The sequence below is a fragment of the Nothobranchius furzeri genome, chromosome 15, assembly GCF_043380555.1.
Source record: "Nothobranchius furzeri strain GRZ-AD chromosome 15, NfurGRZ-RIMD1, whole genome shotgun sequence".
NCBI classification, from domain to species: Eukaryota; Metazoa; Chordata; class Actinopteri; order Cyprinodontiformes; family Nothobranchiidae; genus Nothobranchius; species Nothobranchius furzeri.
In genome coordinates, this window is record NC_091755.1 from 42,588,830 (window position 1) to 42,609,996 (window position 21,167).

A 21,167-nucleotide genomic window follows, 5' to 3' on the forward strand; every position below is an offset into this window, starting at 1 on the left:
CAAAGTACACATTCTGGACAGAGAAGATAGATGGTTTGAGAAAGGAGAGAAAAAAAAGAAGCTATCTATGTCGAGAGTGAAAAACACACTTTAAATAGGGGAGGGGCTTGGATAAAATCTTTCCAGTATCTTCATTCCTAAGCAGTTTCAGTCTAGGTCACCTTCCTGCATCTAATCAACTCAACGACTCCCTCTCAATAGAGGCCAAGGACTCAGCAGCAGACGGAGAGGCGGGACAGCTACAGCTCCTAACAGGGCCTCCAGGGCCGGTATCCAGCACATTTTGGTTTTACTCGGCTTCAACACACTGATTTTAATCAGCAGGTGATCAACAGGGCCTGATGAACTGCTGCATAGGTGATTCAACCACTGAGTCAGGTGTGTTGGACCAGAGAAACAACTAAAACGTGCTGGATGCTGGCCTTTGAGGCCTGGAATTGAATAGCCCAGGTGTGTTAATGTTGACTCTCCCATATTCCAGTTGGAATGGACAAAGCTCCTCAGCTGATGAGCAAAACGCCTTCAAGAAACCAAAGAAGTCCAGTTGCCTTAATTTGAACCCTTTGGAATGACCAACATAAATTAAAACTCAAAATAAAATGTTTCACTTGACCAAACTCATCTACATTAAATAATAATAAAATAAATAAAAATAATAAATGAAAGATGCCCAGGCTTATGAGAAAGAAAATACTGTAAAATTAAATATATTCTCTAATAAAAACACCAAGTGTCAAACAACTTTTAAATTCTTCTGTGTAGGACTACTACTGCTTTGCCACACAAGTCCATTCCTCTTCTCACGGAGAACATGAGCTGCAGCGCTGAAGTCTACGACTGTCAGTGCTCGCGCGGACAACATGGGTTCGGATAGCAGCAGCAAGGACAAAGTACGGACTTTGCTCATGTTGCAGCTCCACATTTCCATAAAAGTTATTTTTTGTTCACAAATTGAGAAGTTTCTAAGATTTTAAAATCAGAATCGCTGCTTTTTCAGACTTCGAGTACACCGCGATGTTGGATTTCTGTTTACTAAATGCGTGCACCACACTCGTCTAAACCAATCACGTGAGAGCCGGCTCACTTCTTTCTCATTACGCTCAAAACAAACTAGTCCTGAATTAAAACGACATTCGTAATAAAACAGCATTAAAGGATAAATGTGTAGCGCCTTTCAGAGTCAGAGGACTCCAAAGCGCTTCACGCTAGTGTATCTTTCATCCATTCACACACTGATGGTGATGAGCTACGATGTAGCCAGAGCTGCCCTGGGACGCACTGACAGAGGCGAGGCTGCCGACCACAGGCGCCGCCAGTCCCTCCAACCACCGGCAGGTAAGGTGTGTTAAGGGGCTTGCCCAAGGACACATCAGTAGAATTCACCGTCCGGAGCCGGGATCGAACCTGCAACCTACTGGTTACTAGACAATCTGCTCAACCTCCTGAGCAACTGCTGCCCTACTAAAAGGGAAAAGCTTGACTTCTGAAATCAGTACGAATGTACTATTTTTATGAAGCAAAGAGCAAGTAGCCACAAGGGCAGAGCGGGCTGAAACGAAGACGGTTCACCTGACTGCCGACGTCGGCCGTGTTGTTTTGGTGATTCAGGTCTTGTGGCTGAAAACCAAAAATTGACGAGTCATTTTTGGCCAAATAATTTCTGTGGCCAATTTTTCGGTGCATCCCTAGCAGGTATGATGAAAGTCAGTTACATCCAAGTACAACGGGTCACCAACAGTACCATCCTAGTGAGATCCTGGCTTTTATTACAGAACTTCAACGTAAAATATCTACAAACATTTTTGTCTCCTTAGGAGATTTCTAGCTGGTTTGTCGTGCTTTTCAACAATGACTCTACAGTGAAACACATCGCAAACGCCAAACTCTGAGTTTTACCATATTCATGCTAAAAGGACAAAGAAAGGGCATTCATCACACGGCAGTACTAAAAAAACAACGTATTTTGTTATACTTACACTAGAATGTCCTTTTTGCTGTCTTTTGGCTGAAACTTGACCTTAAAGCTGCTGGTGGTAACTTCACCGGGGTATTTTCGATCCTCAGGGTTCTCCTGATCCTCTTCGTCACCTTCTGATGATGTGTAAGAAGGAGGCATGTACTCCATCTAAACACAAAGAATGAGACATAATCTCATGAAATGTGTCTCCTGAGTAAATAAGAGCACTTCCACACTAACATCGACTCCACTCCGCCCAGCCTGCCCCACCCTGGCCGGGTTGATTACCTGACTGAGCATATGGGAGGTCTACAAAACTGGCGCAAAGATACCAATGAGGTCACGAGCGCATCTCCGAGCACGTGGGCTTGCTCCACATCTTCTGGACTCAGGTACCGCCCACCCACGACACCCAGATTTATCCCCAGAAGATCCCCTGGCTATCAGCTTCCTCTCACCTCCAGCTCCACAAACAAATCAGCAACAAGTATCAGATGGAGGCCATGAAGCATCAACCATTTCAGGAGCAGCAGTGTGCACAGCTGCTTAGTGAGGATGAAAACCCTCCAGTGACCTCCGCTCAAGGTCACATCCCTGTCCTCTGGACCAGTGGAGAAAGAATGGACAAAGCACAGAGGGCAGGTGAGGGGTGAAACAGGTACACTCTGTGAAAAGAAAACACTCCCTGGATGTGCTCAGAGTGCAAGAAGTTTTGTCTGCAGCAGGACGAGAGCTGCTCTGCAGACGGCCACAGCCGCTAAAAGCACCTGAACATTAAAAGACCATATCACCTGAAAGTCAGACACTGAAAGTTGTACATGTAAAGAAATCAATGAAAAAGCACGCGCTCGGGACTGTTTCGCTGCCGCGTGAGAGCAGGGGGTGGAGGAGGAGGAGAATGCGTGCGTGCAGGGACGTAGCAAGCTTTCGTGAAGTGTGGGTGTTGAAATTTCTCTGATCTATATCTGTCCAGTTCTTATTCCACCACAGGGTGTGCACCAGCACCAAACAGCAGACATGAAACAGATGATGAGTATTAAACTACTCTAGGGGGGTCCGGGGGCATGATCGCATAGCCGTGGCGCTGTGCCATACCTGAGCCTGTGTAGGGGAAACACCGAGCCCAATAAAACCATCCATCCATCCATCCATCCATCCATCCATCTATCGTCTGAACCCGATTGTCCATGCAGGGTCGCGGGGGGGCTGGTGCCTATCTCCAGTGGTCAATGGGATATCAGGCGGGGTACACCCTGGACAGAGAGCCAGTCCATCGCAGGGCAACACAGAGACACACAGGACAAACAAGCATGCACACACACACACACACACACACACACACGCACACACACATGCACGCATGCACACACACACACCTAAGGACAATTTAGACAGACCAATCAACAGTCATGTTTTTGGACTGTGGGAGGAAGCCGGAGAACCCGGAGAGAACCCATGCATGCACAGGGAGAACATGCAAACTCCATGCAGAAAGATCCCAGGCCGGGAATCAAACCCAGGACCTTCTTGCTGCAAGGCAACAGCTCTAACCACTGCACCTCTGCACAGCCCCCTATAAAACCAGTTATACTTAAAATAATTAAATCTCAGACCATCAGAAAAATCGTGATCTTGATTACTGTCTTGGTGCAGGAATCTTTAATCAATTGTTGTCGCACTTGTTTACATGTAGCCCCTTTATTATGGGATGTGTGATGTGAACACCCCTCCCAGGGTGGAGGTCTGCGCTCTGACTGCTTTCTAGTTAGTTATCTTTCTAGAGTGAGTGTTTAATTTTATTACTCTACCATTTTAGCTTGTAATTTGTGACAATTTATGGTGTTTATAGATTATCTAAGGTAGGCTATCATTCAGTTGCAGTTTGTCAAAATAAGGGGGCCCCAGAACAACATCTTGCAGAGGGCCCCCACAATGCTAGAAACGGCCCTGGTGTTGCTAGACATTTAGCTCAGTTTTGTGGTTTTTAGTCAGACAGGGGCATCTTTACTTGTGACAGTGTGAAGTGATTTGATATTGCATCCAGACTGCTGTTTCTGTCCCAGCACAGCTGAAGCTGAAGCGTGTGGGCATGCACTCGTCGTGCAGACGGCTTCAGTCAGAGGCTTCTCTCCTCCTTGGTGTCCAGCATAAAAATCAACCACGCATGCAGGAAGCCCCAGGCTGATTCTGTCCACCAATCAGGGGTTCCCTCTAATGGTAGGTAGGAATTTGAGCAAGCCAATCAGTGGGCAGTGGGTGTGTCGGACCGGTTCAGCCGGAATCAGACCACCTTGGGAAGAGGGCTGAAAGAACGACCGGTTGGGCACAGGAAACTCTAAGGCTACCTAAATGAGAGCACTCCAAACCCAGTCCCAGCGGGGTGGAGCCGACGCTAGTGTGTAGGAGCCTTAACATTTAAAAACAGACCAGGAGCAGCACAGTTTCACTTAGTATCGGCTTACTGAGATGAAAAACACAGCTGCAGGTCTTTTCAGTACCTCTTCATCATCCTTGACTTCATGATCGTTGACTTCAGTTGATTTGGTAAAATCTTGTGGACACTCCCAATCTGCCTGAGTGTGTCCCTGAGACAAAGTGGGTCCGGCATGTTGAGAGGAAGAAGATGAAGAGGGCGAAGGCTCTGGAGACTGTACATCCTCTCTCTTAGTCTTCTTCATGCTGAGGTCCAAAGTGCCATTCTCATCCACCTCGATATCCGACTCCTGTGGGGTTTAGACAGTCATTCTGTGACTAAAGTTCTAAAGTTCGTATATGAGTACACGTATCCGCGTACCTTGGAGCAGGGCACCACCGGCTTGTTGCTGAGAGTCTCCGGTCTCTCCCAGCAACGAGTGGACAGGTTGAGAATTGCTGTTGCTGCCATGTGGGCTGCCTCGGCATCTTGGCTGTAGTCATAACCACTGGAAGACAGAGTGCTCTTGGAAAAGCTTCCTGATGCACAGTGACTGGGGGATGAGGCCTTGGGGAATGGTTTAGCTGTGTGCAAAAGGGACAAAAGGCGTTAGTGGACTGGTGAGAAACTCATTCAAATCATCAACATAAGAACCAAACCAAATACAGTTGTGGTCAGAAGTTTACATAAACTTGTAAAAAATATAATATAATGGCTCTACTGAGTGTCCCGTTATTTCTAAAACTCTGATTTTTCTCTGATAGAGTGATTGGAACAGATACTTCTTTGTCACAAAAACATTCATGAAGTTTGGTTCTTTAATGTCTTTATTATGGGTTAACAGAGAAAAGTGATCACATTTGCTGGGTCACAAATATACATACAGCAACATGAACTAGCAATTTTGGTGACTTAGAAACGTGTCAGTGAACTGAGCTTCGTAGCATGGCCTCTTAACTTCTTGTGAGTGATTATGAGTGACTACAGCTGGTGACTTCTCTTAGGCCAGGTAAATAGGGCTCATTGGATACAAACGCCCACAAACGCTACAATGGGAAAGTCAAAGGAGCTCAGCATGGATCTGAAAAAGCGAATTATTGACTTGAACAAGTCAGGAAAGTCACTTGGGGCCATTTCAAAGCAGCTGCAGGTCCCAAGAGCAACAGTGCAAACAATTGTTTGTAAGTATAAGGTGCATGGCACTGTTTCATCACTGCCAAGATCAGGAAGAAAACGCAAGCTATCACCTGCTGCTGAGAGAAAATTGGTCAGGAGGGTAAAGAGGGAACCAAGAATCACCAAAAAGCAGATCTGCCAAGAATTAGAAGCTGCTGGAACACAGGTGTCATTGTCCACAGTCAAACGTGTTTTGCATCTCCATGGACTGAGAGGCTGCCGTGCAAGAAGGAAGCCCTTGCTCCAAAAGCGGCACCTTAAGGCTCGACTGAAGGTTGCTGCTGATCACATGGACAAAGATAAGACCTTCTGGAGGAAAGTTCTGTGGTCAGACGAAACATAAATCGAGCTTTTTGGCCACAATGCCCAGCAATATGTTTGGAGGAGAAAAGGTGAGGCCTTTAACCCCAAGAACACCATGCCTACAGTCAAGCATGGTGGTGGAATATTATGCTGTGGGGCTGTTTTGCTGCCAATGGAACTGGTGCTTTACAGAGAGTAAATGGGATAATGAAGAAGGAGGATTACCTTCACATTCTTCAACATAACCTCAAATCATCAGCACGAAGGTTGGGTCTTGGGCGCAGTTGGGTGTTCCAACAGGACAATGACCCCAAACACACATCAAAAGTGGTAAAGTCTCGTCTCGTCTCGTCTCGTCTTCCTCCGCTTATCCGGGTCCGGGTCGCGGGGGCAGCATCCCAACTAGGGAGCTCCAGGCCGTCCTCTCCCCGGCCTTGTCCACCAGCTCCTCCGGCAGGACCCCAAGGCGTTCCCGGACCAGATTGGAGATGTAACCTCTCCAACGTGTCCTGGGTCGACCCGGGGGCCTTCTGCCGGCAGGACATGCCCGAAACACCTCCCCGGGGAGGCGTCCAGGAGGCATCCTGACCAGATGCCCAAACCACCTCAACTGGCTCCTTTCGATCCGGAGGAGCAGCGGTTCTACTCCGAGTCCCTCCCGAATGTCCGAGCTCCTCACCCTATCTCTAAGGCTGAGCCCGGCCACCCTACGGAGGAAACTCATTTCGGCCGCTTGTATCCGCGATCTCGTTCTTTCGGTCATTACCCAAAGCTCATGACCATAGGTGAGGATTGGGACGTAGATCGACCGGTAAATCGAGAGCCTGGCTTTCTGGCTCAGCTCCCTCTTCCCCACGACAGATCGGCTCAGCGTCCGCATCACTGCAGACGCCGAACCAATCCGCCTGTCGATCTCCCGATCCCTCCTACCCTCACTCGTGAACAAGACCCCGAGATACTTAAACTCCTCCACTTGAGGTAGGACCTCTCCCCCGACCCGGAGGTGGCAAGCCACCCTTTTCCGGTCGAGAACCATGGTCTCAGATTTGGAGGTGCTGATCCTCATCCCAGCCGCTTCACATTCGGCCGCGAACCTACCCAGCAAGAGCTGAAGGTCAGAGCTGGATGAAGCTAGGAGGACCACATCATCCGCAAAAAGCAGAGAAGAGATTCTCCTGCCACCAAACTCGACACACTCCACACCACGGCTGCGTCTAGAAATTCTGTCCATAAAAGTGATGAACAGAACCGGTGACAAAGAGCAGCCCTGGCGGAGTCCAACCCTCACTGGGAACAGGTCCGACTTACTACCGGCTATGCGGACCAAACTCACGCTCCTCTGGTAAAGGGACTGAATGGCCCTTAACAGAAAGCCACCCACCCCATACTCCTGGAGTGTCCCCCACAGGGTGCCCCTGGGGACACGGTCATAAGCCTTCTCCAAATCCACAAAACACATGTGGATTGGTTGGGCAAACTCCCATGCCCCCTCCATCACCCTTGCAAGGGTATAGAGCTGGTCCACAGTTCCACGGCCAGAACGAAAACCACATTGCTCCTCCTCTATCTGAGATTCAACTATCGATCGGACCCTCCTCTCCAGTACCTTGGCGTAGACCTTTCCAGGGAGGCTGAGGAGTGTGATCCCCCTATAGTTGGAACACACCCTCAGGTCACCCTTCTTAAAGATGGGGACCACCACCCCGGTCTGCCACTCCCTAGGAACTGCCCCCGATGACCACGCAATGTTGTAGAGACGTGTCAACCATGACAGCCCTACAACATCCATAGCCTTGAGATACCCAGGACGAACCTCATCCGCCCCCGGGGCTCCGCCGCTGTGTAGTTGTTTGACTACCTCAGCAACTTCTGCCCCCGAGATCGGACAGTCCATCCCCAGGCCTCCCAGCTCTGGTTCCTCCTCGGAATGCGCATTGGTGGGATTGAGGAGCTCCTCAAAGTATTCCTTCCACCGTCCGACTATAGCCTCAGTTGACGTCAGCAGCTCCCCATCCCCACTGTAAACAGTGTGAGCGAGTTGCTGCCTTCCTCTCCTGAGGCGCCGGACAGTTTGCCAGAACCTCTTTGGAGCCGATCGATAGTCTTTCTCCATGGCCTCACCAAACTCCTCCCACGCCCGAGATTTTGCCTCGGCAACTGCCACTGCTGCACCCCGCTTGGCTGTCCGGTACCTGTCTGCTGCCTCCGGAGACCCACAGACCAGCCACGCCCTGTAGGCCTCCTTCTTCAGCCTGACGGCTCCCCGAACCTCTGGTGTCCACCAGCGGGTACGGGGGTTGCCACCACGACTGGCACCGGCCACCTTACGGCCACAGCTAGCAACAGCCGCCTCGACAATCGCAGAGTGGAACAAGGCCCACTCGGACTCAATGTCCCCCACTGCTCTCGGGACGTGGTCAAAGCTCTGCCGGAGGTGGGAGTTGAAGACCGTCTTGACAGGTTCTTCTGCCAGGCGTTCCCAGCAGACCCTCACTATGCGTTTGGGTCTGCCAGGTCTACGCGGCATGTTCCCTTGCCATCTGATCCAACTCACCACCAGGTGGTGATCAGTTGACAGCTCCGCCCCTCTCTTCACTCGGGTGTCCAAAACATACGGCCGCAGGTCAGATGATACGACTACAAAATCTATCATCGACCTGTGACCTAGGCTGCCCTGGTACCAAGTGTACCGGTGGGCATCCTTATGTTCGAACATGGTGTTCGTTATGGCCAAACTGCGGCTTGCACAGAAGTCCAATAACAAAACACCGCTCGAGTTCAGATTAGGTGGGCCGTTCCTCCCAATCACACCCCTCCAGGTCAAGCTGTCATTGCCCACGTGAGCATTGAAGTCCCCCAGCAGGACAATGGAGTCCCCTGATGGAGCACTATCTAGCACTCGTCCCAGGGACTCCAAAAAGGGTGGGTACTCTGAACTGATATTTGGCCCATAAGCACAAACAACAGTCAGGACCCGTTCCCCGACCCGAAGGCGCAAGGAAGCTACCCTCTTGTCCCCCGGGGTAAACCCCAACACACAGGCAGAGAGTCTTGGAGCTAACAAAAAGCCAACCCCAGCCCTCCGCCTCTCACCCGGAGCAACTCCAGCAAAGTAGAGTGTCCAACCCCTCTCCAGGTCTCGGGTTCCAGAGCCAATGCAATGTGTCGAGGTGAGTCCGACTATATCTAGCCGGTACCGCTCAACCTCTGCCACAAGCTCCGGCTCCTTCCCCGCCAGCGAGGTGACGTTCCATGTCCCAAAAACTAGTTTTCTTGTCCGGGGATTGGACCGCCAAGGCTCCCGCCTTGGTCTGCCACCCGATTCGCATTGCACCGGACCCTTCATGTTCCTCCTGCGGGTGGTGGGTCCACAGTTGGACGAGCCCATGTATCCGGTTCGGGCTGGGCCCGGCCGGGCCCCATGGGCGAAAGCCCGGCCACCAGGCGCTCGCTCACGGGCCCCAACCCCAGGCCTGGCTCCAGGGTGGGACCCCGGTAACCCTCCGGGCCGGGTACTCCGACTCTTCATTTTAACCGCCATGAAAGATCCTTTGAACCGTTCTTTGTCTCACCCTTCACCTAAGACCAATTTGTCATGGGAGACCCTACCAGGGGCACTAAGTGCCCCAGACAACATAGCTCCTAGGATCATTAGGGCACTCAAACTCCTCCACCACGATAAGGTGACGGTTCAAGGAGGAGAAAAAGTGGTAAAGGAATGGCTAAATCAGGCTAGAATAAGGGTTTTAGAATGGCCTTCCCAAAGTCCTGACTTAAACCCCATTGAAAACATGTGGACAGTGCTGAAGAAACAAGTCCATGTCAGAAAGCCATCAAATTTAACTGAACTTCACCAATTCTGTCAAGAGGAGTGGTCAAAGAATCAACCAGAAGCTTGCCAGAAGCTTGTGGATGGCTACCAAAAGCACCTAATTGAAGTGAAAATGGCTAAGGGACATGTAACCAAATATTAGCACTGCTGTATGTATATTTGTGACCCAGCAAATGTGATCACTTTTCTCTGTTAACCCATAATAAAGACATTAAAGAACCAAACTTCATGAATGTTTTTTGTGACAAAGAAGTATCTGTTCCAATCACTCTATCAGAGATAAATCAGAGTTTTAGAAATAACGGGACACTCAGTAGAGCCATTATATTATATTTTTTACAAGTGTATGTAAACTTCTGACCACAACTGTATGTTCATGACTCATTTTTTCTCTTCCAAGTCAAGTTGTAAGCCTCGGCAATTGAAACAAATATTCCTTCTCAGACCAGCCTACAGGTGGCATGTGTTAGGAAGCCTTGGTGCATCAGAATGGTGAAATCAGGAGCGGTGCAGGGGTTACAGCGGTTCCCCTTTTGAAACTGTCACGCAAACAAAGCTTCCACCCAACCATGTGTTGCCGTTTGAACTGTTGCTCTTCTAAACACCAGTGTTTTCCTGCTGCCGCACACCTGACTTAAATGAGTGAGGGATTAACAGGCAGCACTCGATGTCCTCCTGAGGACAGGTGTGCTGAAGCAGAGACACGGAAAACATGCAGCTCAGTGTGCCCTGGGGACCAGGGGTGGGAAACACTGTTCTAAAGGACGGCTCTAGTATAGGTAGCTCCATATAATAAATGGAAAATTTAGCTTTCTGTCACAGACAAGGGCCGGAACCATTCCAAGACCTTTGAAGTAGGACCAGGTCTTACATTTGAAGGCTTTGGGTGATGTGTTGGTGCTGCTGGGTGTCTTTGGAACGATCATTCGCTTTCCAAACACCTGGACATCAAAACTTGCATAGTCAAAAGACACCTTGGAGTATTTTTCCAGCTCCTTGGCCAGGTTGGCTCGAGGTGTGGTGGTTACTGTGTTGGGACGGTAACTGCCATACTGGGGGATTTCCAGCTGTTTCACGAAACACATTGGCCTGTAGGAGAGACCGTTAGTCACATGTTACAACTCCTGAAACAGGGACTGTTCTCATGTACAGTCTGCGCCTCATTAAAGCTGTAACTGGTAGGAAAACTACAGGTGGCACTTACCTGAGCACTCTGTCAGAATTAGAAGGGGGCTCATTGGTTGGAGCTTGCAAATGAACCTGTTTGTCCTGGTTCTTGTTCAGCTTGGCTGCTGCTGCTATAGGGCAGCCAGAGAGGCTGACATCCAGGCATTTAAATATAAACAAAAACAGCCAATTAAAACACTGACGTGTCACGTCCTGTCTCCCTTCCATGTCACCCTTGTGCTTGTGTTTTTGTTTGCTCCTCGTGTATTTGTCCGCCTGATCCTGATCCTGCTCCTCACCACAGACTTTAATAAATGTTTGGATTTTTAACCTACCTGGCTGCCTCCGGGATTTCCTGCACCTGAGTCCTACAACACGCTCCCATCCCGTGACATGATGTCAGTAGAAAAAAAACACGTGTTCGTCCAACTGATTCATGCATTAGTGGTATTAAGAAGGTAAGATTTCAAGGATACGTCAATTTTAGATTTTGTAAAGCACGTTGGTGATGTGTGTGGCCGACACGTTCTCACGCTTAGGGTGTGAGAACGTGTCGGTGTGGCAAACAGAGACTAAATCTAGTGTGTGTTTGTGTGTGTGTGTGTGTGTGTGTGTTGATTATTGCATTAACCTGCGGTGTGTGTTGCGGTTACTGTTGACATGGCCTTGGCCTGTGCAGCCAGGAGTAGGACACTTCAAGACATTCTCATGCATGGCCAGAACTACAGACACACAAAAAGGTGAACACACAGGTCAGTACGTTTAGTGGCGTGTAGTCGGGTTAGTGTCAGTATGAGCAGCATTAGGACTAGCAGCAGTTTCTCTGATAAATCATGTTAATATTAGTGATGGGAGGAACGTGCTTGGTTGTGTGTGCTCACTCTCTGGAGGGATCCGGTCTTTGTGAGGACATCCGGACAAACTGCGGTGGTGAGGGTATAACCCGGTCACATGGCCTGTTCCATCACAGCCCGGGGTTGGACACTTCACTTCTTTCTTGTCTGAGCAGCAAAGAATGTGAAGAGCAGGAATGAAGTTACAAGCATGGTTGTTGTATAGAAGCTACTTTGGCTACCGCTCCACGGCTGGGCTATATGGACCAAAACTTTTATCTCTGTATTTTTCTTCAAGTAAGTCTTAAAATCAGATCTCTGAGTACATATCTCAGAAGTTACACAGATGAGTTTATTTGGAATACATTTATAATTCATGTGAGATCATTTAAAATCCACAGGTGGTAACTATCATATCATTCATGATAAGAAAAAAATATATATATAAGCTAACATCATAATTTTAACAAATCCACTGGAATCTCACAGCATTCACTCATATCAGAACAGGGACAGATGCGTGCTAGTTTCTGAAGGATTATGACCGCTGGCAACCCCCGTACCTGTTACTTGTATAAGCAGGTGTCAGTCATGGTGAAAAGACTCAGTGAAACACGTGGGTCTCTTCTTACCTGCTGGTGGTGGTCAGAGGGACCGGCGATGCCTGCTTATAGCAGTCTTGCCTCCATGCGCCCCTGGGCAGCTGTGGCTACATTTTAGCTGATCATCCCCAGTGTGTGAATGTATGTGTGTGAATGAATGAATGAATGAATGACTGATTGTGTTGTAAAGTGCCTAGAGGAGGCCACATAACCCTAAAAGTCACTGTATTGTTGGTGGTGGTCAGAGGGGACAAAGGCACAACATGGCAGCTTCGCCTCTGTCAGACCGACCCAGGGCGGCTGTGGCTACCATCACTGCCAGTGTGTAAATAGTGGAAAGTGCTTTGAGTGCCTAGAAAGGCGCTATATCAATCTAATCTATTGTTATTATTATTATTGTTATATAAATGCATGCCATTTACCATAGAAAATAATCACCCCTTTGACCGACGACAGTGTCCTTAAATAAAAACACAAAACAACAAATATGTCCTCATGTGGCCCAGTCAGAGCCAAGACCTTATTCCTAGAAGATAGAGAATCTCTGGAGAGGTTTAGGAGGAGCCAAGATGGTGGAGGAGTAGGACATGTGGTGGGCTATCAGCGTCTTATTCGTTTAAAAGTGTTTTTTTGTTTGTTTGTTTCAGGTAAATTTTCGCAGCGAAACTCAATGCCTGGCACATTCTTGTGGAACCAGCAATTTTTATTGAATTTGAGCGTTTTGAGAAATGGTAGCAAATTCCAAGGAAAGCGGAAAGAGCCTGGAGCGTTTTTGAGCTGGAACAGTTTGGTTCCAGCTAGAGCTGTGGCCTGGGCCAAGCCAAGGCCTGGCCAGAGTGACGCAGACATGTTAGAGGTGAGGACTGAAATGCTTCATGCACTGATATCTGACTTCCTGGTGGTGTTTTGATCAGAAATGAAGGAAACACGGGCGTAGGATTTTGACTTAATTAAAAGAGATCTGAGGGCGATGAAGGCCGAATTACAGAGGCACACCGCTCGAATGTTGTGCAAAAATGAGTTACGAGATGGAAGATGGTTTGCCCACTCTGTCGGACGAGGTTGTCTCTCTCTATGGAACACAGTAAGAGAGATAAGGAAGGAACTCTCCGAACTACAGGGGTTCAAACTGATGACCTATTGATTTTAAAAGGCCATTACAATATGAAGATTTTGAGGGCCACTCAGGGAGATGTAATGTTTGGATTACTGGAGTACCTGAGGGACCTGAGGGAGTCAAGCACGAACTCAACCGTTGCTAAAATGTTGGAAAGAAAGAATGAAATAAAACAACATTTCTATAGCGCCTCTCAAGACAAAAATCACGAGGCGCTTCACAAAAACAGATAATTTAAAATATAAAAAAGAATTTAGAAAATGATTTCAAATATCTTTAAAATAAGCAAAAATAGACAATTGTGATTGTAAATGCAAAGAAAGAGAGAGAGTGAATAGGAAAGAGGGAAATCAGTAGATTCTGGGGTAGGCGGAATAGGTGGGGAGAGCAGAATAAAGAGAGAGAGGTGAAGAAGGTCATACAAAAGCCAGCCTGAACAAGTGAGTCTTCAGCTGCTTTTTAAAGGAGACCACTGAGTCCACTGATCTCAGGCTCAGGGGGAGAGAGTTCCAGAGTCTGGGGGCCACAGCAGCAGATGATCTGTCACCTTTGACCTTTAGCCTGGTGCTGCACAACCAGTTGGCTTTGATCACTGGACCTCAGGGACCTGCTGGGGGTGTAGGGACTGGGAAGATCACCAATGAAAGATGGTGCTTGTCCATGTAAGGCCCTATAGACCAGAACCAGGATCTTGAAATGAACCCTGAAGTTGACTGGCAGCCAGTGAAGCTGGAGGAGAAGCGGGGTGATGTGGGTGTGTTTGGAGGACTTGGTCAGAAGCCGAGCACAGGCGTTCTGAACCACCTGTAGACGGTTCAGGGAGGTTCTGCTCAGACACGTGAAAAGAGAGTTACAGTAGTCTAAGCGTGAGGAGATGAAGGTGTGGAGAACTGTCTCAAGTTCAGAGCGGGACAGAATGGGACTCAGCTTAGCAACGTTCCTGAGATGGAAGAAGGAAGAGCCAACAAGAGAACTGACTTGAGAATCCAGGGTGAGAGCTGGGTCAAAGGTCACACCAAGATTCCTGACAGAAGGTTTGGTGTGAGAAGCAAGCTGACCAAGAGAGTCTCTGACTTTGGGAACCAGCTTGTCTGGAGCACAGATGAGGATCTCAGTCTTATCTCCATTCAGCTGAAGAAAGCTCCCACCATCCAGGTTTTGATAGTCTAAGCAGGTGTGTAACAGCTGCAGCTTAGACATCTCATGGGGCTTAAAGGAGATGTACAGTTGGATGTCATCTGCATAAAGATGGTAGGAGATTCCTTTGAAGGAGCTCAGGATGTGCTGAAGAGGAAGCAGATAGAGGAGGAAGAGCAGAGGCACCAGCACAGAACCTTGTGGGACACCATGGGTAAGGGAGGTGGTGGAGGACCTAAACTTGGAGACGGCCACAGAAAAGGAGCACTCAGAGAGATAAGAGGAGAACCACTCCAGAGCAGATCCTGATAGGCCTACCCAGTCTCTCAGCCTCTCCAGTAGCAGGTGATGGTCAACAGTGTCAAAGGCTGCAGTCAGGTCCAGCAGGACCAGAACAGAACAGTCCCCTGCATCACTGTGAGTCATAAGGTCATTAGAGACCCTAAGAAGAGCTGTTTCAGTAGAATGAGCTCTACGGAAACCTGACTGGAAGCTATCATAGATGTTATGTTCATCAAGAGCAGCTGTGAGTTGTTTAGCCACAACCTTTTCCAAGATCTTGGAGATGAACGGAAGTTTAGAGATGGGTCTGAAGCTGCTATGGAGAGAGGGGTCGAGACTCGGTTTTTTAAGAAGCGGGTGGATTACAGCGTTCTTAAAGTAAGCAGGGACCTGACCAGAGACCAGAGAAGCATTAATTATAGAGAGCACGCTGGGACCGATGGACTGAAAAGCACTTTTAAACAAAGATGAGGGTAAGATGTGGAGGGGGCATGCAGAGGTCTTCATAGAGTTAACTAGTTTGGTTAACTCAGGCAAAGAAACAGGAGCAAAGCTATCTAGGATGATGGGCCTGGTTGGAGTCGGGAGAGGCGGCGATAAGGCTGAAGGAGAGATGCTAGATCTAACCTTATTGACTTTGTCCACAAAGAAAGACAGAAAGTTCTCAGTGTTGTTTATGTTGTTTATGTATTTAGCAGATGCTTTTGTCCAAAGCGACTTACAAGTGATAATCGGCATGTTGCCCTTGAGGCTAACAACAACAATAACAACAACTTGACATCAATCATGGAGAGGAGGGAACAAAGGTGTGGATGGTAGAGAGGGGGGACGGGTGCTGGTTAGAAGTTGTCCAGAATGGAGAGGCAGTGCTCGTTAAACTGAGAAGTTAATAAATCTGGATCATAATGAGAAGAACCGGGTGGATTAAAAGTAGCAGGAAATTTGCTAGCTGTGCTCTCATTAAGAAAATGAGAACTAACCATAAGGCGAGCAGGAGGTAGGGATGCAGAAACTGACAAGTTAAAGAAAATGCAATGGTGATCTGAAATACAAACGTCCTCAGGACAAACACTGTCAGCATTTAGGCCCAGGGTAAAAACAAGGTTCAGAGTGTGCCCCCTGATGTGTGGGGGGCCAGAAACATGCTGGGTTAAGCTGAAGGAGTCCATGAGGCTAGAGAAGCTCATGGCCAAGTGGTCTGAGGCATCATCAACATTGTAAAGCAACCAGAGGTTGTAGAGCTGCATGGAAGATGGTCAACAGCTATGCCTCCACTATGACCAGAACCCCGGGGCTGGCTAAGAAAAGAATAACCACTCGGTCAGAGCTCAATCAGACCAGAATAATCAGATGTTTGCTGCCAAACTTCAGTCAGAAACAGAAAGTCCAGGGGTCTCATTTATAAAAGTTTGCTTACGCACAAAATGGGGTCGGAAAACTGCGTAAGCAACTTTCCACGCAAAGTTTGGGATTTATAAAAGAAAATGTAGCAGAAAAATGCGTGCAACTTTAAGTGGACTAAGGACCTGGCTTACGCACATGTTGGACATGGAGAGCACCTGTAGTGCTGCTGCTGAGAAGGGTAAAATTATGAAATCCTGCAGCATTATCACTTGTACTGCTTCGTGCGCACACTTCAGATCGGACTATTTTTTTTATATCCGCCACAGATCTCTCTGAATAACTCACAGCATTGCCGGCTTCAGCAACGCTGTGCCACTGTGGATTTTCTCTTATCCCTCCCAGTGTCCTAATGGATGTGACCCCGCAAGGAAAGCTGACCATTGAGCAGGGTTGATGGTTTATCCCTTGGGTCCATGTGGCAGGAGTGAGAAGGGAGCACCACCTCACCCCTGCCACGTGGACCTCAAGGGATAAACCATCAATCCTGCTCAATGGTCAACTTTCCTCACGGGGTCACCCATAAAGACAGTGGGAGGGTTAATTGTTTTGCAAAAGCACTTCCTTTTGTTTTTCTGCCTCAACAAGTACCTCAATTTCTGCTTCGGTGATGTTATGCGTCCTTGATCTACGTTTGCCATCATTAATGGTGGAGGTGTATGAAAATGTGCATACTCCATGTTTTATAGGTCACAAACCTACTTGGCGTAAGTACTTTATTATTTTTTTTTTTTGCTGAGTTTTAGTAAGGATTCTACGCAATGTTTTATAAATGAGACCCAGGTTTTTAGAGGCAATTAGATGATTGAGAAGGAAGGACTTATTGTTAACATAGCGGGTATTTAATAGAGCCATGCGGAGTGAGGTGGAGGAATCAGAAACTACAGAAACAGCTGGAGTTAGTGGACGTAAATTAGCAGGGTTCAATCCACGGTGTTCATAAAAACCACTTATGGAGGGAACAGAAAGAGAAGCCACTGAGGAATGAGGATAAGCAGACCTTAAAAAACTTGGACGGAGAAACCACGCCACATCGCGACCTGGCGGGAGTGCGGAAGTGGCGCTCAGGTCGCCAAACAAAGGACAAGAAGCTAATAGATTACGCCGATGTTTACGAGATAAACCACGGTTTAAGAAAAGTCTCATTCTCCCCTGGATTCTTGCTCGTTTACCTCTTTGCCGCCGACATTTTCCTGGGATCGGATAAACATCGCTGGAGGCGTTCGGGTAGGAATCAGTGTTTGGCTCCAGGCCAGCGTACAGCTCACGTAAACAAACAGGGAGGTAAATCCTCGGTGCATCTTGGGCAATCGTGGACGAATGGAAAGACAAAACAGTCTGGCAATCATAGGAGATTGTAGCCAGGACACTACCGAGGGGGATCACAGACAGGAACAATGCGAAAAAGGAGGTTTGTGAAGAAAAGTTTGAAAAAGTGGCCGGTGAAGAATTTCCGGGTTAATGTTGAAGAAGATTTTGCAGCTGTAAAAAGAGCCACTGGTAGATGTCGCAACTCTCGCATCCAGACCGGCCTCCAGCTGGCACAGCGATAGAACTCCATTTCCCATCCACCCTTGGTCCGATCTCCTGTTTGCCTCAACCATGGCCGTGTTCGAGTTGAGCAGCGCCTCGCCTGGAAAACAGACGAGAGCAGACGGACGCAGCAGGGGGCGTGGCTGAAAGCGGCGTTTAATTCGGACAGATTTTCCTACATCTTAGGTGTGTTCTTGCTGTGTCTTTCTAAATCCATGCTTTCGTTCTTTTTTTAAACACAGAAACAGTTTTGTTTACCTGTTTGTAGCTGCGCAGAACTGGCTCATCTCGAACACGGCCCATGTCATCACGCTAGTCGACCTGTTACAGTTACGACTCAGGACACTACCTCACATTGGGTGGAGACACTAACTGTGGACTATCTTCAGGGACTGGAGTGCAACTGGATGGCTGACTCTTACTAAATCAGCTCAGTCTATACAAAGCTGCCTGGACTCTTGTGGAACGGTTGATGTGTGGCGTTTTCGGAATCGTACTTCAAGGGCGTACTTGTTTTCTTCCTCTGTTCATAAAACCTGCTCCCTAATTGGTTATTTTTTGTGGATGCATAATTTAAAAAATGGTGACAGAATGTGACTGTGGTGCCATTGTTGTTTTAGATCGTAGTACTCTCAGTATTATCCAGAGCAAGTGACCGATGAACCGCTCTTGGCAGTTGAATTATTTGAGTCTTTCGGATGAAAGCTTTGTCATATTTATGAACACTGAAATTTAACGTTTTTATAGAGATCAACCAAATCCTGGGAATGCTGTTTTCTACTGTCTGGGAGTCTTGAAGGCTTATCTCGAATACTGTGAGAACATGAGACGGAAGAGAGATGAGCGGCTGAAATCATCGATGGAGGAGATGAAGACTTTAGATGTGGATGTCAGCCAATCACCCCTCACTGACTTTGATCAACATACTAATACTTTAATAATATATGTTTGTTGTTTGTATTGTATTTGTGATGGTGTTTTTGTTTAAAGCCTTTCAGAAACATTTGTGATTTTTTAAATTTTATTTCCCTTCCAGAGTCGTATTTGTCGACTGATTTAGTGCCGTGTTCTCACCTATTTTATGTATATATTCTTTTCTTCAGTTTGATCCAGTGTAGTGGGGCGAGTGGTGGAGAGTGGCTTTATTCTATGTTCTTTTTTTTGTTTGCTCTGTTAAAAATGTAAACAAACTGTTAAATGTTAATAATTGTTGGTGAAATTAATAAAAAGACTTGTTAAAAAAGGAAGAAAATCCGTGGAGAGATTAGAAGATTGCAGTCCACCAACACCCATCCAATCTGACCCAAGTCGCTCCATCTGTGTGACGTTTACAGAGAAGTATCCCAACACACTCAAGTCTGTTACTAAAGTTAAAGGTGGTTCAACAAGATACTGTAATGGGGGTGGGGTGGGGTGGGGGGGGGGTAGATCTCAGTATTTCTAGCTTTTTATTTTTGAAAACCTTTAACTGTGATATGTTTCAGTTATGTAGGATAAGTAAAGCTGCTTATACTGAGCCAGGATCCTCTGGAGGTTTCTTCCTGTTAAAAGGGAGTTTTCCTCTTCACAGTCGCTGCATGCTTGCTTAGTATGAGGATTAGAGCCCTGCACGGGCCTAAAATCTGAGCCCGTGTCCAGCCCGGCCCCAGGGGGTGGAGCCCCAGCCCGACCCGGTCCGAAAAGGTTTTCAGGATTCTCTGGCCCAGCCCGAGCCCGACTTTTTTTTTTTAACCAACTAAATGAAAACAAAGTACGTCAATCCTGACCAATGTGTTAAAAGACGTGCAGGATCCGATCAATTTGTTTTTCCCTCATTTACCGTCACGGAGATAACGGCGCACTGGCTCTGGTGGTAATCAAGTTAAATTTTATCTCTTTCCAACAATTTTCACAAGAAAACAGAACAGTTAAAAGCAGGGCTTGTGTTGACCGGACAGTTCCCGTATTTGACCGTTTATTTTGACGGAGAAAGAATAGAAAGAATTACCCCGACGCATGCAGACGAACTGACATTTTATTCTACACACATCGCAGATGTAGCTAAATCACCCAAGAAAAGATTCCCATCTGAACATCTGAGCTGCTCAGCGCAGCTCGCTGTCAGCGCAGATGTGCACAGCGAGCTGAAGATGTGGAGAGGGGCTTGGAGCGCGTCGCAGAACCAGAGCGCATGCAGGAAGGTTCCTCCCACTGAAGCGAGTGTTTTCCAAACCCGGTCTCTCAGAGAGACTTGTCACTTAGAACATGTTCCCTGATTATGAAACTTTGGCTGAATAGCGCTTGTTCCTGTCTCCAATGTGGCGACACATCCAGGAGCCGTCTGAGGAGAAGCCCAGAATCTCTTCAGCTCATAAAGCGCCTATATGATTACGCACAAGCGTGACGCGTCAACCCGGTCTCACAGTAAGACCGGGTTGGACCTGTTCAGGTTTACGCAGACAATCTATACATAGAATTGCCTTACAGATATAAAATTAATTCAGTAAAATATAAAGCATTTTATTTAAATATCCATTCATTATTTTACAAGCACAGAGAGCCGCATCAGATGGATGGAAGAGCCGCGGGTTATGACATGTTTTCTCCAGGACCAGAGATAACGCAAACTCAATACATCTCTTTTATTGTGAGGTAATAATTTCTCCGAGTTTTGCGGTTGCGGGCGGGAGTAGACATGCACGCTGCAGGTGCGGGCGGGAGTGTAGCACACACGTTGCGGTTGCAGGCGGTAATGGTCAGAAATTCAGCGGGATGAAGAAAACAGTCCCGCGCAGGGCTCTACTGCTGCGTTTGTGTTTCAATTTTTTAAAATGAATTTGATTAAAAATAAAGGCGCTCGGCCCGGCCCGTGTCCGAGGTTATTACACAGTCGTTGGCCCGAAGCCCGGCCCGAGGGCCTAGGGCTTCAGTGCAGGGCTCTAATGAGGATTGCTGTAAAGACTCTGACTCTAGTCAGTGACTTGATGGGTTCTTTATACGGGAACCTTGTTACTGATTGGCCTAATGACCTGACCTGTGTTGGAGTGTTTACTGTGTGAAGTGCTTTGAGACGACGCTTGTCGTGATTTGGCGCTTTATAAATAAACTGAGTTGAATGTAATCGAATGAAAGATGGTGATTCTTTACGATGCCCGCTGTATTCTCTAGTCCTCCTCTGACAGAAACAAGCTATGGCTGTCTGACCAGACACATGCAGCACAGAGACAGTGTCCAAGGCCCTCTGATGGAGTGGGGTTTGAACCACCAACCCTCTGGCTGCTCTGCCTCTGTTGAACCTTTCCAGGCTCCTCTCTGGTTCTCGTTACTTTTGGGTTGGCTTGTATCTGAACTTTATTTTCTCAGCAGCAGAAACAGTTTGATGTGTGAAAGTCTGATTCAGACTAAAGCAAACATGATGATGACGATAAACTGACT

At 47.6% G+C, this 21,167-nt stretch overlaps 1 protein-coding gene across 5 annotated transcripts in view; it reads right to left on the bottom strand.

The window, feature by feature from the left end:
- Window positions 1-21,167, bottom strand: part of LOC107390541 (myelin transcription factor 1) — a 77,839-nt gene that overhangs the window by 37,047 nt on the left and 19,625 nt on the right. For all 5 annotated transcript variants that reach the window (XM_015967338.3, XM_015967337.3, XM_015967336.3 and 2 more), the window contains 7 exons: window positions 11,730-11,849; window positions 11,480-11,570; window positions 10,886-10,999; window positions 10,553-10,770; window positions 4,752-4,954; window positions 4,456-4,680; window positions 1,977-2,125 (listed from right to left, as the gene is read on the bottom strand). In XM_015967338.3, the coding sequence (XP_015822824.1) occupies window positions 1,977-2,125; window positions 4,456-4,680; window positions 4,752-4,954; window positions 10,553-10,770; window positions 10,886-10,999; window positions 11,480-11,570; window positions 11,730-11,849 (1,120 nt within the window). The remainder of the gene's footprint in view (window positions 1-1,976; window positions 2,126-4,455; window positions 4,681-4,751; window positions 4,955-10,552; window positions 10,771-10,885; window positions 11,000-11,479; window positions 11,571-11,729; window positions 11,850-21,167) is intronic.